General features: G+C 43.8%; 1 protein-coding gene across 3 annotated transcripts in view; it reads left to right on the plus strand.

Annotated features, from left to right (window-relative positions):
• The window catches only part of PSD (pleckstrin and Sec7 domain containing), a 118,883-nt gene that overhangs the window by 83,621 nt on the left and 18,962 nt on the right, over nucleotides 1-16,300 (plus strand). For all 3 annotated transcript variants that reach the window (XM_083502389.1, XM_083502390.1, XM_083502391.1), the window contains one exon: nucleotides 6,119-6,162. In XM_083502389.1, the coding sequence (XP_083358515.1) occupies nucleotides 6,119-6,162 (44 nt within the window). The remainder of the gene's footprint in view (nucleotides 1-6,118; nucleotides 6,163-16,300) is intronic.

Below are 16,300 nucleotides of genomic sequence, written 5' to 3' on the forward strand. Positions count from 1 at the left end.
ATAGTAATAATTTATTATTTATAGCCCACCCATCTGGCTGGGTTTCCCCATCCACTCTGGGCGGCTTCCAGCAGAATAGTAAAATACAATAGTGTATATTAAAATACAGTAGTCTATCAATCACAGTCACTCCCATCATTTGAAAAAGAAGACTTTAGAGCCGTTTTGCCAAAAAATGGCAACTAGACTTTCAATTTCAGCAATTGTAACCTTGGTTTAAGCAGCCATTTGGTACCCAGCTTATATATCTGAGGTTCAAACACTGCATTGTAGATGAGGTTGAGCATTCCAGCTCTGATTTAGTTTCCCTCTTGGAAATGGAGTTGTAGCCCAGGGAAGGCCCTAGCCTAGTTGTAGAATTTAGCTGTAAAAATTTAGTCCCCTGCATCTCTTTCAGGTTTGAAAAGACCCCTGCCTAAAACCGTAGGAAGTTGCTGTTTAGTGTCAATGATACCAGGCTAGACAAACCAGTGGTCTAACTCTTGTATAAAGCAGTTTCCTAGGGTCCTTTCTACCTGGCAAATCCCTTAAATGCGTCCTGGTGAAAACCAAAGACTTAAAAGGAAGCCACATGCCCGCCATACTTAAGAAAGGATCATGCAGTGAATAGATGTGGTTCCTTTTGACCCTACAGCAGGCATGGCCAAACTTGGCCCTCCAGCTATTTTTATATATATAATTTTTGTTGGTTTTGCACACGTTTTCCAAACATAACATCCCATCTTATACAATATAACAAACCTTTGGCTATCACTGCCTAGGACTTCCGTCAACCTCGACTAATGGTTTTCTAACTTTCTTTCTGATTTTGCATTTTATTTTAATACCGTATTTTTTGCTCTATAAGACTTACTTTTTCCCTCCTAAAAAGTAAGGGGAAATGTTTGTGTGTCTTATGGAGCGAATGCAGGCTGCGCAGCTATCCCAGAAGCCAGAACCGCAAGAGGGATTGCTGCTTTCACTGCGCAGCGATCCCTCTTGCTGTTCTGGCTTCTGAGATTCAGAATATTTTTTTTCTTGGTTTCCTCCTACAAAAACTAGGTGCGTCTTGTGGTCTGGTGTGTCTTATAGAGCGAAAAATACGGTAGTTATTGCTATAAAATCCAAATCTTAAATAAACTCCTTCTTAGTCCTTTTTCACAATAATTCATATAATTCAAAACTTCTTGCAACCCGACAAGTGATGTCAATTGATTACAGTTGTCTTTCAAATATATCATTCTTCCAATCTTTCAGGAAAGTCTGGTCTTGCTGGTTCCAAATTTTCCCAGTTAATTTCGCCAACTCGGCATAGTGCATCAGTTTCATCTGCCACTCTTCTTTTGTTGGTAGTTCTTCTTGCTTCCATCACTGGGCTAATAGTTTTCTTGCTGCTGTTGTCACATATAAAAACATTTTTTTATCATGCTTATAAATCTCTGTATCGACTATACAGCCCTCCAGCTATTTTGGGACTACAATTCCCATCATCCCTGACCACTGGTCCTGTTAGCTAGGGATGATGGGAGTTGTAGTCCCAAAACAGCTGGAGGGCCGAATTTGGCCGTGCCTGCCCTACAGTGTTTCCTATACTTGGGTCTCCAGCTGTTTTTGGACTACAACTCCCATCATCCCTAGCTAGCAAGAGTCAGGCTTGATGGGAATTGTAGGAAGGGTCAGGTGTCTACAGTGGTACCTCGCAAGACAAAAAACTCGCTAGACGAAAGGTTTTTCCATTTTCGATTTGCCTCGCAAGACGAATTTCCCTATGGGCTTGCTTCGCAAGACGAAAACGTCTCGCGACTTTGTTTCCTTTGTCTAAAAACAAAGACATGTTTTGTTTATAAAGTTAATTTATTTTCCCTTCAATTTTTGAACTGCTCTTTACAGTATGTGTGACTTTAAGAGCAGTTAATAAACTGTTGTTGTACCAAATTTGGCTTTGTTTGGACTTTTTTTGACCATAGGAACGCATTAATTGATTTTCAATGCATTCCTATGGGATTTCGTGATTCGCAAGATGAAAAATTCGCTAGACGACAAAACTTGCGGAACGAATTAATTTCGTCTTGCGGGGCACCACTGTATTCTCAGATCTTCTGCTCTTGTTTTCCTTGGAGATATAAAAGCAGGCTTTTATTCAGTGTGTGTGGATAGAAAGTATTGGGTTGACTTGTAAGAGGTGTGTGGTATTTTGACTGTTAAAAGGCTAGCCTTGTCTTAAACCAGTTTTAACAGACTCAATATAACTGAAACTCCTAAAGCATATATTTTTTAAAGTCTGCTTTTTTTATATACGTTGGGGAGTAACCCCACCTCCTTAAAAAAAAAAAAACCTACCATATTTGAGGGCAAGGCCTGCAGGTGTCTGCATTTTACTTATCAGAAACCTTACAGAAGCTGCTCCGTGGTTTTTGCTCTTTTAGACTTCTGTTTAGAATAAACAAACAGGCTACTTAATATTATTATTATTATTATTATTATTATTATTATTATTATATTTATTCATCACTTTTCTCCCCCAAAAAAGTGAAGCTCAAAGCAGCTTACCAAAATGAACATTGGAAACAAATATAAAAATTCACAAAGATGGGGAAACGCAGCCTTGCCCACTATAGAAGACTGACTGGTAAAAACTCTTGGACTTGGCTCAGATGGCAAAGTTAACATGCTTAATTAAAGAAAATTAGAGAAAACGCCATTACTGGCATTTGTTAAGAATTAGAAATTTCTTACGGACCTTTTGAGTGAAAGAGAAAATGAACTTGTAGTAGCTGGAGTTGAAGATGGGGAAAAATACTGGTTTATAGGAAGAATGGTTGATTCTTACAGACTGAATACTGTATCTTTATTCTTTATTCTTAATTCTCTCTTTAGTTGCTTTTCCCCCCCTCGTCTTTTCTCCTTTCTCCTTTTTTGCTTTTTTTTTTTTTAGACTAAGTAGCTATTTTACATCAGCCTATTATAAAAAAGATACTTTGTAATGGGCATGTCTTTTTTGTATATCTCTGAATAAGTATGGGTATCCTAAAACACGCAAGTACTATCCGGATTAAACAGATCCGGTTCCACCCCACTCAAAGATAGGTAGAAATTAAGGTCCAAAACCCTGGGTGAATTAACAATATTTTTGCCTGGCACCTAAAAAAAAGGCAGTGATGGTGCCAGGTGTGGTGCCCTGGGGAGAGCATTCCGTAAATGAGGAGTCACCACAGAGAAGGGCTGTTCTTGAGTTGCCACCCTCTGGACCAGGGGTCAGCAAACTTTTTTTTAGCAGCGGCCCGATCCACTGTCCCTCAGACCATATGGTGGGCCGGACTATATTGGAGGGGGGGGAATAAATGAACGAATTCCTATGCCCCACAAGTAACCCAGAGATGCATTTTAAATCAAAGGACACATTCTACTCTTGTAAAAACACCAGGCAGGCCCCACAAATAACCCAGAGATGCATTTTAAATCAAAGGACACATTCTACTCATGCTGATTCCCGGACCGTCTGCAGGCTGGATTTAGAAGGCGATTGGGCAGGATCCGGCCCCTGGGCCTTAGTTTGCCTACCCATGCTCTGGACCTCTCTCTGATGGGGCACAGCCACAGTTTCTGAACTGTCTTCAAAGGCAGCCCCACCTATAATGCATTTCCGTAGACAAGAAAAGTAAGGATATCCCTGTCCAGATAGGGACATAGCTTAGCCACCAGCCCAAGCTGATGGAAGGCCCTTCATGCTACCACATAAGCCTCAAGGCGACAGTAATGGCTCCAGACGTGCCCCCAAGCTATGTACCTGCACCTTCAGAGGGGATGTAATCCAAGGAGAACAGGCCATGCCTCATCTGTCCAGCTTAGGACCCCACACACTGACAGAACTCCAGCCTTACCTGAATTGAACTTCAGATATCAGTCTAATACGGGCATCCCCAACCTTCGGCCCTCCAGATGTTTTGGACTACAATTCCCATCATCCCTGACCACTGGTCCTGTTAACTAGGGATCATGGGAGTTGTAGGCCAAAACAGCTGGAGGGCGGCAGGCTGAGGATGCCTGGTCTAATACATCCACTGCCCTGGATATGAACAATTAAAAAATGTGGGCTCTCTTTTGCAACCTTTGGAAACATTTTTGTTCCCCTTTAAATGAAGCGGAGGAAAGCTTTTCATCACATGTAGTTTGGCATTTGGCAGGGTCGTTGGGGTTTCGAAGCAGTTGCATTTGGAGAATCAATCCAGCCCGCAGACCCGCCAGCTGACCAGAGGGCTAGATCCAGCCCCCTAAATGGCGCTGAGGACCATCACTTCCAGTCCCATAATTATTCCCTCCAGTGCTTTTGGTGAGGCCACATAGAATAGATCTACCGTTTTTCCTGTATCTGGTAAAGTAGGTTTCTGGGGTGCATTGTTAGCAATATGCTGATGATATACAGATTTTTTTTTATTAAATTTGTGACTTCTATAATCGGAGTAAACATTCTTGAGATCTCTCTGTAAGCCTGCAATCTCCCAATGTGGTGTAGTGGTTAAGAGCGGTAGACTCGTAATCTGGGGAACGGGGTTCGATTCCCCGCTCCTCCACATGCAGCTGCTGGGTGACCTTGGGCTAGTCACACTTCTTTGAAGTCTCTCAGCCCCACTCACCTCACAGAGTGTTTGTTGTGGGGGAGGTAGGGAAAGGAGAATGTTAGCCGCTTTGAGACTCCTTCGGGTAGTGATAAAGCAGGATATCAAATCCAAACTACTCCTCCTCTTCTTCTTCCCTGTTAATGAGGGTAAACACTATAATTAGCAGCACAATTGTATGTACAAGGACCCTGGAGCAGGGCTGTCTTAAGAATATGCAGCACTGGGGTGCAAAGATCTGCCTGGCACCCCCCCCCCCCAGGTTGCCCAGTCTCAGGCGCGCAGGAGGGCTGAGCTGGCCAGCCGCCTCAGCGTCTCGCTGGTTCGGTCACCCCCGAACTCACAGCACAGAGCCGCCCACAGCAGAAGAGCCTGTCGCAGTGCTCCGACCGATGGAGATTGAGACCCCAGACTCAACTCTCGGTCCCTGGACTCTCAGCCTGGTGCCCCGCACCCCTAGCACCTATGAGTAAGACGGCCCTGCCTTGGAGGAAAGTCTATGTTTTCAGCGAAGCTTACTTACACATAAGCAGGTGCAGGATTGTGACACTAAAGCTACGAATTCAATTCCCACTGATTGTGGAGGAGAAATTTTCAGCGCTACTAACGCCTGGAAACTGCCTTTCTGGCTCCCGTAGCTTGTTTGCCTCTGCATCTGTAGCATCATTTTGGATTGCGTATCTTTTATCTGAGCTTCTGTGATTAGTTTTTTTTATAAAAAAAAATAACCTCTGGTCTTCCTGGAGGGAGTTGACCTTCCTGATTCTCCCCCTCCCCCACTTCAGCTCCCTTTTATCTAATCCCTTCTTATCACTGTGTTGCACATTCTGAACAATTTTCACTCAACTGGGCTAGCGTTGGTTCTCGTTTCCAAGGACTTGACATCTCAAACTGAGCTGCATCCACTCCTTAGGATTAAATGCTGAGTTGCCTATTATCGTTACTCTAAACATGAATGATATATGCATCTTAAGAACACTGGGCCGAGCTGTTGCACCAGTGGAAGCAAGCACAAAAAGCCCTGCTAGTGAAGCTGGGAACCTCCCACAATCCCCTTGGAAGGGTCCGAGGACCCCCAAAACAGTGCGCAGAGAGGGGGGAGAGAGGAATTTGCTCTGTCTGGATTGGAAGCAGAAATGTTGGTGTTAAGTTGTGTGTGAACATATCAGACAACACAGCAGTTCTTCAAACAGCTCTTGTTTATTCACAGGCCAGAACAGAACTGAACTGAAGGGTTCAGCCAGCCTGCTTATATAGAGCTCCACTAGAACGCAACAGTAACCATTTTCTGTAACTATCCCATCACTGAACGTCACTTTCAGTCCCTTATTTGCATATGTGGACCTGAGTGAAAACTATCTACAGTATCCCCCCCTGCTGGCCCAGGGGGAGAACTTCAGTACATAACAGTTGATTCTGAGGGAGCACTGTCCCTGGCGCCTGGTTGAACTCCACTCATTTTTCTCTTTGTAATGACTCAGTTAAAATTCTGAAGACACTTATACTTCTTTTTCACTCTGCAGGCTTTGTATAGCTCCATCAAGAACGAAAAGCTACAGTGGGCTATGTGAGTACCTCTGCTTATTTTTCCCTTTCTCTGAACAGCCTCTAGTTTTCTCCTCTTCCTTGATCTCTTGCTGTCATCATTATTTGTTCAATTTTGATGTATTTTTAATGTTTGTTGGAAGCCGCCCAGAGTGGCTGGGGAAACCCAGCCAGATGGGCGGGGTACAAATTATTATTTATTTATTTATTTATTTATTTATTTATTTGTATCCCACCCTTCATTCGTAGATCTCAGGGCGGTTCACAGCATAATATAAAGAACACAGAATGCATAATAAAAATAAGAATGAAAAGCCAATAATCTCCCCTCCCACAACAACATCTAAAAGGGCATCGGGTGTCAATCAGCAAACGTCTGGCTGAAGAGGAACATTTTTGCCTGGCGCCTAAAGGTGCATACTGAAGGCCTGTTCTCGTGTTGCCACCCTCCAGACCTTTTGTGAAGGAGGCACCCGAAGGTGGGCCACAGATGATGATGGCTGGGTCTGGGAGGCGGTCCTTGAGGTATTGCGGTCCTGAGCCATTTACCTTCAGCATTTATAGCAGGAAAAAGGCAAGCTTGTCCTTAGAACGAAGCACGTGCAATAAGTATGCTGCAGGCGTGTAACGTCCTGCCTGTATTAATTACGGAAATTGGTATTTGTCTTTCGGAGTTCTTGCATATCCATATCGCTCTCCTGCAAAAGACTGGGGGACGAGGAAGGGAAATGGTTTGTTGTAGACAGAAGGCTCACTGCAGTCCCATCACTTTCTTTCCATTGTCTGCAATGTTGCTGCATTCAGATGACACTTAATTCTGTCAATTACTCTTTTTTTTTTGCTTTTTGTGTGATCTTTTACACACTATGGAAGGCCACTTCCAGAGCCAGTGTAGTGTAGTGGTTAAGAGCGGTGGACTCGTAATCTGGTGAACCGGGTTCGCTTCCCCGCTCCTCCACACTCAGCTGCTGGGTGACCTTGGGCCAGTCACACTTCTTTGAAGTCTCTCAGCCCCACTCACCTCACAAGGGGTTTGTTGTGGGGGAGGAAGGGAAAGGAGAATGTTAGCCGCTTTGAGACTCCTTCAGGTAGTGATAAAGCAGGATATCAAATCCAAACTACTACTACTACTACTACTACTACTCTTCTTCTTCTTCTTCTTCTTCTTCTTCTTCTTCTTCTTCTTCTTCTTCTTTCTTCTAAATTTACGGCTCACTTCTGTGTTAGCTGCTTCCAGAAAGTGGTGGGGAAGCATCTACAACCCTGTTACCTTGGAAGATCACAGGAGCTTTCAGTTGTAACTTTCCTGTGGTTTTAACGATGATGCCACCCGCTACTTGCGTGACAAAATTTGGGGTGGTATTCCGGCAAATGGTTATTTCCTGCTGTCCAAAATTTCACATGCCCTGGTGAAAGCCACAGTTCCATAAAGCAAACAGGTACCTCAGTATAAAAGGAAAGTTAGAAATTGGGGTAGAGGTGCTAGCATTATAGCTAGTAAAACTAAATGCAATAAACGTCCCATCTGAATGCAGCCTGTGCCTTGATGGAAAACATTGATCTGTGTTAGACAACCATAAAGGAGTCAAATTTTTATCTCGAGGACTATTCCTGCAACTCTAAACCACCTAGGCGGGTGCCTAGGGTTTCCTGTTACTCGTTTTGGACCAAACTGAGGTGTCAGGCTGCTGTTTTTGTTGTTGTTAAATGAAAAGTAGCCATAGGAGGCTGCAATCTTAAGCAGGCAATGAGTGGATGGGGAAGAGTTACTCAGTTCTTTTTTTCTGCTCAACATCCCTTTCCCCCCACCAATAATGTTTATTAAGTTTCTTACACATTTAACACATACTGTATATCAAATGAATCAAAAACAAAAATAAAAAACAGGAAAGAAATAGAACAAATACAACAAATAACAACAAAGAAATATAAAGAATACAGATTGATTGATTGATTGATTAGTTTAACTTCCAACTTCATATACATATTGCTTGACTTCCTCAAATCCTTCCCATCTGAATTTCTTAGTAACTGAATGTAGCAGTTTTCCAATATCATTATTCAAAAACAATATTCTAATTATAATCAAATTTATTAACTTAGCATTCTTGATCTTATTTATTTACTTAAATCCTAATTTAATCCTAGGCCTAATCCCACCCATCTTCTATTCTTCCCAAAGAGGGAAGGATACAGGTTCCCATATATTTTCCTCTTCTGGGAGAGAAATAGCTGGAAAATTACCCCACCCACCAGTTCTCTCTTTAAGATTCCAGCCTTCTGCAGTTGCTTTTTGAGTGTTAAAAAAAATCAAACTGCACACCACAGTCCTTTTGTGAAATTGTAATCTTGCATATAGGTTTGGCCCTACCCAGTACATCAAAAGAGAGCCTTCACTGAAGTTCTCCGGGGGGAAGCAGAATCGTGTAGGCATCCCTCCTTAAATAGCCTAGTCCCAGTCATTTAGAACTTTAAAGGCGAAAAAACACAGCCAATGCTTTGAAAGGGGCTCAGATATAAACTGGAAGCCAGTGAAAATTGGATTATTATATCAGTTTAATATGCCCAGGCTCCCATCAGCATTCTGGCAAAACAGCTTCTGCATCCGCTGCCATTTCCAAACATATTTCAAGGCCCAGAGCTGCTTTCTCCAGGAAGAGTTGCAGCTGGCTCCCGTGCTGAAGCTGGACTCCATCAAAACACCCTACCCTCCAACTCAACGCCCTACTCTGCACTGGTTCCTACTAAGCAAAGGGACTTCTGTCTTGTCTGGATTAAGCTTCAATTTGGATCTAAAGCAGTCATTCCCAATTAGGGGTCCGGGGACCCCATCCCTTGCCTCCCCCCAACTAATTTTTTGTCATTTCTGCATGGTAATATCACAAATGTTATGGTTGTTTTAGCACTGTGCGGTTTTTCAATGGGTGGGCCAAAATCGGTTTGGAAACCACACCTCAAGAACGGTTTTGACCCGGCAATACAGTGGTACCTTTGGTTAAGAACTTAATTCATTCTGGAGGTCCATTCTTAACCTGAAACTGTTCTTAACCTGAGGTACCACTTTAGCTAATAGGGCCTCCCACTGCCACACAATTTCTGTTCTCATCCTGAAGCAAAGTTCTTAACCCTAGGTACTATTTCTGGGTTAGCGGAGTCTGTAACCTGAAGCGCCTGTAACCCAAGGTACCACTGTATATCGCTCCCCACGCAAGGGAGAACAAGGCAGCCGATTTCAAGGCATTGCCACTACTGCAGGATGATCTCAGCCGATAACGCTGCTGATCTGAGCTGCCTGCCCTCACGCTGAGGGAAAATAGGGCAGCCAGTTGCGAGGCACTGCCTTCCTCTCACGCTGACCTGACGGACAACAGGGCAACTGATCACCCTCACTTCAAGGCACCGTGGCACTACCTTCCCCTGGCACTGGGGTGGAGCAGCTTTTCTCAGCAGGAAAGCAGCAGAAGCCACAGTGGACGTGCATCTTCCGTGGCTGGCAGCCACTAAAACCATGTAGAGGAGGTGACTCCGCTTCCTTTCCTCCCCCTATACACCCGATCTTCATGGCTGCTGCTTAAGAAGAAGAAGAGAGTTTGGATTTGATATCCCGCCTTTCACTCCCTTTAAGGAGTCTCAAAGCGGCTAACATTCTCCTTTCCCTTCCTCCCCCACAACAAACACTCTGTGAGGTGAGTGGGGCTGAGAGACTTCAGAGAAGTGTGACTAGCCCAAGGTCACCCAGCAGCTGCATGTGGAGGAGCGGGGAAGCGAACCCGGTTCCCCAGATTACGAGACTACCGCTCTTAACCACTACACCACACTGGCTCTCAGCCATTAATAATAATAATAATAATAATAATAATAATAATAATAATAATAATAAATTTTATTTATATCCCGCCCTCCCCAGCCAAAGCCGGGCTCAGAGTGGCTAACAACAGTAAAAATAACGCGGTTTACATAAAATCACAATCAATTTATTGAAATACATTCTAAAATCAATTCATTCTAAAATTAATTCAAAATCAAATGAATGGCAACCACTGGGCTAGAGTGCTATGAGGATTACAGAAGGAGGGGGTCAGACTGTGACTTGGCCAAAGGCCTGGCGGAACATCTCCGTCTTGCAGGCCCTGAGGAAAGATGTCAAGTCCCGCAGGGCCCTAGTCTCTTGTGACAAGAGCGTTCCACCAGATTGGGGCCACGGCTGAAAAAGTCCTGCCTCTGGTTGAGGCCAGCCTAACCTCCCTGTGGCCCGGGACCTCCAAGATGTTTTTATTTGAAGACCGTAAGGTCCTCCATGGGTCATACCAGGAGAGACTCGAGGGGTGCCATCAGCAAACCGCCTGGCAGCAGCACTACATGCGACACATGTGCGTGTGCCGTACATAGCACCGCTGCACATGCGCCATACGTATGGCGCACGTGCATGCGCCACCAGACAGTTTGCCCCAACACCCCGCACCAGGTTAGCCTTCCTTCACCCCGCTCCTGATCTCCAGTTTCAGGCATCATGATATATCAGAATATCACAATGTTTAGCTGCTGATATACCACAATGTTGAAAACCAGATATCGTTCAGATTTTCTTATTTTTTAGTATACCTAAAATCCTTTGCTTATTAGGGGCTACCCCACGTTTTGTTCAAAAAATTACTTTGCAGAGGTAACTACCGTAGAGCTATCAAAATTTTCAAAAGTAGGTGGTCCATGCCTTGGCTTTTGAAAAATAGGAGGTCCTACATACCGTATTTTTTGCACCATAACACTCACTTTTTTCCTCCTAGAAAGTAAGGGGAAATGTCTGTGCGTGTTATGGAGCGAATGCCTACGGGTCTGCTGCAGTCGTGAGCAGAGGATCCATGGTTCCCCTTCCTTCCCTCCTCCGTGGCTCATTTTGAAACAGCAAAGCAGGAGAAGAGCCGCTGAGTGGGGAGGAGAGAGGGACAGAGAGCTGCTTGCTTTAAGGGAGCAAAGCGGGAGAGGAGAGGAGCCTTCTCCCCTTATACCCCTCTTCTTCATTATTAGCAGCATCCTTCTCCACCCACCCCACACGTGCTCCTTGTCCCTTGAGTGCTTTTCCTTCCCTCCCCAATTAAAATGTGGTTACAAAGCACGGATCCACATGGATCCTCAGGATCTTTGCATTGGGTCACCCCAAATTCACCATCAGATCACATAGCATGTCCATGGCTACATCTTGCACCAAAAAAACACGCACCCACTGTTGCCTGGGGCCGCAGTGGTGCAAAAACGTGGTTACAAAGCATGGATCCACACGGATCCTCAGGATTTTGCATTGGGCTACTCCAAACTCACTGTCAGATCACGTCTGTGGCCACAGCATGAACCACAAAAATCATACATCCACTGTTTCATTTAGAATTTTTTTTTCTTGTTTTCCTCCTCTAAAAACTACGTGCGTGTTATGATCTGGTGCGTGTTATAGAGCGAAAAATACAGTAATTGGGAACCACTGATCTAAAGTATTATAGTCTGCTCTCGCAAGTAAATGTTGAATCATAGAATTGTAGAGTTGGAAGGGACCCTGATGGACATCTAGTCCAACCCCCTAAATGCAGGAAAAACTCAAAGCATCCATGACAAATGAATCTCCTTGGAGATGCTTCTACTTTCATCTTCCCAGACTTAAGGTTCTACAATATGAAACTCCGCAACTGTAAATAAAGTAACCCCAACAAGGCATTGATTTCCATCCCAGCACTAATTTGGGCATGAATTATACAGTTCCCGTTTGATAGTGTATTTTCGAATCTAGTTACGTTATAACAAATCCAAAAGGAACAAAGAGGTAATAAGACAAAATAGATGTATTTTTTTTCATCCCATCCCATTCCTGCAGTGTTGCTGACATTCGGAGGGTTGGTTTTTCAAGCAGACATAAATGTCTGGATTTTTATTTTTAATACCATTGCAAAAAATTCAGTGTCATCCTAGAACACTTCGTTTCCACTACATACTATATGGAATCTTCATTTATTTGGTACTGAGAGATGTAAGGCGTAAACCCAATGAGCACAATAGGACCTGCTTCTGAGTGTGCTCTAGGGATTTATTATTATTGCCTTTGGATAATAGCTGATGGTTCTGTAGGTCTGTTGATGGAGTTGATTTACTTTTCTGCTCTCCTGCAAACCGGCTAGCTTATTCATTTGATATGTACCTTGCCTTTCGAATGATTCTCGGCAGCTTACAATCAGTTGTAATAATGTACATGTGTACACACACACACAAATATATATCGTTCCAATTTTTTAGTATATGTGCTGCCAAAGCAAGCACACAAATATACACACACACACACACACACACACACACACACACGCATACACACACACACACACAATTGAACAGTCCTTGGTTCCCTGGCCGATTAATGAGCCAAAACATGCTTTTCTTCAGTTCTGCCATCCCAGAGCATCAAATAATTTGTCTGCCTAATTACATTTTCCCAAAATGCTAGGTAACTCCTACTAAATTGTGGTGCCCTACTTAGATAATTCTCTCCCCAGAGAGGCCCGTCTGGTACCCACTTTGCTGTCTTTCGGGCACCAGGTTTTTAAATGGCAATAATCGCTTTCTTTTCCCAGGCATTCACTGTTTAACTGTGATGATGTTACTGCTGCCCAGTTTTTATCCACTATTTTAATGCTTTTGAAACTTGTTAGGTGTGTTGTTTGTTTTTCTGAAGGACAATTAAATTGCCTGGAAAATTCTATGGAAGCGTGGCATAGAATTTTTAAAGAATATATAAAATTTAGCAATATTCTTTGATTTTGGCTGAGGCACACGAATGATAGATGTCTTCTAATCTCAGACTTGGCAAAGAATGCAAATGCTGCTGTTTGATATTTATGCACAAGTATAATATCCCCCTTTTATCTTTTTAAATATTTTGCTATTATGATCCTTTTTGTTTATACTTAAAAGCAGTGTGTGTGTTTTTCTGGGGGGTGGGATGCAGGGGTACACATACCCCTAAACATTTTGTGAATCTTTGTCCATTTGTCCATTTACTGTATTTATTTTCCCCAATTTGAACTATAAAATGGTGATTTCCTTGAGTCAAAATAAGAGTACCCCTAAACATTTTTAAAGAAAAAAAGCACTGCTTAAAAGTATTTGTTGTTGTTGTTTACTCGTGTCTGACTCTTCGTGACCCCATGGACCAGAGCACGTGAGGCACTCCTGTCTTCCACTGCCTCCCGCAGTTTGGTCAAACTCATGCTGGTAGCTTCGAGCCATCTCGTCCTCTGTCGTCCCCTTCTCCTTGTGCCCTCCATCTTTCCCAACATCAGGGTCTTTTCCAGGGAGTCTTCTTTTCTCATGAGGTGGCCAAAGTATTGGAGCCTCAGCTTCAGGATCTGTCCTTCCAGTGAGCAGACAGGGCTGATTTCCTTCAGAATGGAGAGGTTTGATCTTCTTGTAGTCCATGGGACTCTCAAGAGTCTCCTCCAGCACCATAATTCAAAAGCATCAATTCTTCGGAGCTCAGCCTTCTTTATGGTCCAGCTCTCACTTCCATACATCACTACTGGGAAAACCATAGCTTTAACTATATGGACCTTTGTTGGCAAAAGTATAACTATACTTTTAGCAACAACAACCCACTCTTCACCCCGAGGTCTCAGAGCAGGTTGCAGCATTAAAACATTATATTAAAAACAGTTTAAAGCAACATATAATCTCAAAAATACACACCTCAAGTGTTGCAAGCGTTTACAAGAGACACAGATGCTATAGCTTCTCCAATATTTACTAATGAATCAGTAATGTAAAGGGATGAATTATTTTCTAGTTGGCTGGCAGTGGGGTGGCCAGGTGAAATAGAGAAAACAGGGGTCCCGCAGCTATAATAACTGCATGTAAGAGAGAATTTTATCAGGTGTAGCTTGTAGTTCAAGGAACACTTTCTGTGATCTTCTCTTCTACCCAACTTCTGAAGCTGCAGAAGTCCTGGCTTCTCTCTCTTTCTTTTTCTCACCTGGCCACCCTAGGGGGCGGTGTGGTATAAGACTTAGAGGGTTTCACAGGGACTTCCTTTTATCTTGATGAATGCCTCAAAACTTTGTGACTGTCCCATTAATGCACGACTGTGTGACTCTGTCATCTGAATTTGTGTTTCATCACACACAACAACTGTGTCGGTCATCTGTAGCAGTCAATATCGCTGTTTTAGATCTTATCACAAGCCACCTCTGTTTAAATCTAACCGAGGCTGAAAAGGAAACCCCACTTGCAATGATTTCATTTAATAAATTACCATATGCATTTATCTTCTGTCCTTGCTATCAGCAGAATGGGGCAGATATCACCCCTGCCCAGAATACAACCATACTTTAAAAAAGATTTTTATTAGGGTTCCTCAATAGTATTTTTTTAGTGTAACATTTTGGATCACAACATACAGCAGAGCTTTCCAAACTGTGTGTCGCGACACATTAGTGTGTTGGCTGCGGTGTGTAGGTGTGTTGCGTGAATACACCTCGTGCTCCTCCCAGGGCTGGAAAGAGGTTAGTTTAACTTCCGATTTGCTAGTAAAACTGAATTTCTGTGTCGTGAAATGATGCGTGTCTTAAAAAATGTGTCACCAACGTGAAAAGTTTGGAAAGCTGGCGTACAGTGCATTTCTATGTGATGTCTCTGCAGTGGGATTAATACGATAGCAGTGTTTCAGTAAGTATATCTGATTCTGAAACTCCGAGAGAGGCAAAGAAGGAATTTCGGCAGAAGGAACAGCTAGGCAGAATTAAGGAGATTGGAGAGAAAATTCAGACTGGTTCAGCTCAGTAGGTAGAATAGAGAAGAAAACAAGCAGCTGAACTGAGCCATGATGTTACAACCTGCCGTGCTTGATGACGTCACTTGGGAATTGATGGTGGTGCATATATCATGTGTTTTTTATGTCACTCAGGATGCTAGGAGACCTAATTGGATAACTGCATCCTCCAACTGACACCTTCAATGCTTCATTCAGAAAGTAGATCTGCAAAAGGGTCTGACTGGAGACCATTGTCTTCAGTATGTGGAAGTTCCAGAGACCAGTACGATGAAAACTGTAGGAGCCTTTCTTGACAGGGTTCAGGGGCAATAGCTAAATGCTAACAAAATGCAAATCGAGGTGATGCAAGTAAGCTTCAGTCGCATCTAGGAAAGGGGGAGGGCATGGGACCGGATCCAAGTAGACTGGAAGCAGTAGAACAGGAAGGAGATGGGAATAGGGATGGTGACATTCCTCTTGAGCTCCTTTGGGACCCTTTCTGCTGGAGAACAGAAGGTGCTGGTGGTCTAGAACATAGCTGTCAACCTTCCCTTTTTTTGCGGGAAATTCCCTTATTCCAGCACCGTTTCCCGCTGCTTCCCGCTGCTATCCCGGATTGTTAGATATCCTGTAGACTGTCCCCAGGACAGGTGAGGCTGCTGATCCCTTATTTTCGAGACTGCTGATCCCTTATTTTCAAATCTGAAAGTTGACAGCTATGGTCTAGAACCAATAGCTGGTGAGCATACTCAGATTCCTGGACCCTCATCTCAGCCAGACAAGGAAGCCAGCACATCAGTGGTACCTTGGTTCTCAAACTTAATCCATTCCGGGAGTCTCTCCAACACCTGAAACCATTTGAAAACCAAGGCACGGCTTCCGATTGGCTGCAGGAGCTTCCTGCACTCAGTCAGAAGCCGTGTCGGATGTTTGGCTTCTGAAAAGCATTCGCAAATCGGGACACTTGTGGGTTTGCGGCGTCCGGGAGCTGATTTGTTTGGGAGCCAAGGTGTTCAGGAACCAAGGTACCACTGTAGGTTGGCCAACACGGCCATAGTTGCAAAGTGAAAGTGTTACACGCTTCAGTTAGGAGAGGCGTTTCAAACCCATAAGAATGGAAGGAGCGTTACACGGTGAACAGGAACATCGCCAGCTCTGTGTGACCTCCTTTTCTGTGTATTGAGAAGATGTGTTGTATCGAAGAACAGTGCTTCTCCTTAAGGGCAGTCCAGGCTCCCCCTTTCTTCCCTTGAACTAGCAAGAATTGGGCCCGTGTTTCCAAATCCCAGCAATGAACTGTGTTACATGATCAGCACCTGCCGGGAGAACAGGGAGGAGAGACTCCCGTTACCCTGCAGCGCCGCAGAAACGGGTGCAAAGC

Source organism: Podarcis liolepis (assembly GCF_965112155.1).
Source record: "Podarcis liolepis genome assembly, chromosome: 5".
Taxonomy (NCBI): domain Eukaryota; kingdom Metazoa; phylum Chordata; class Lepidosauria; order Squamata; family Lacertidae; genus Podarcis; species Podarcis liolepis.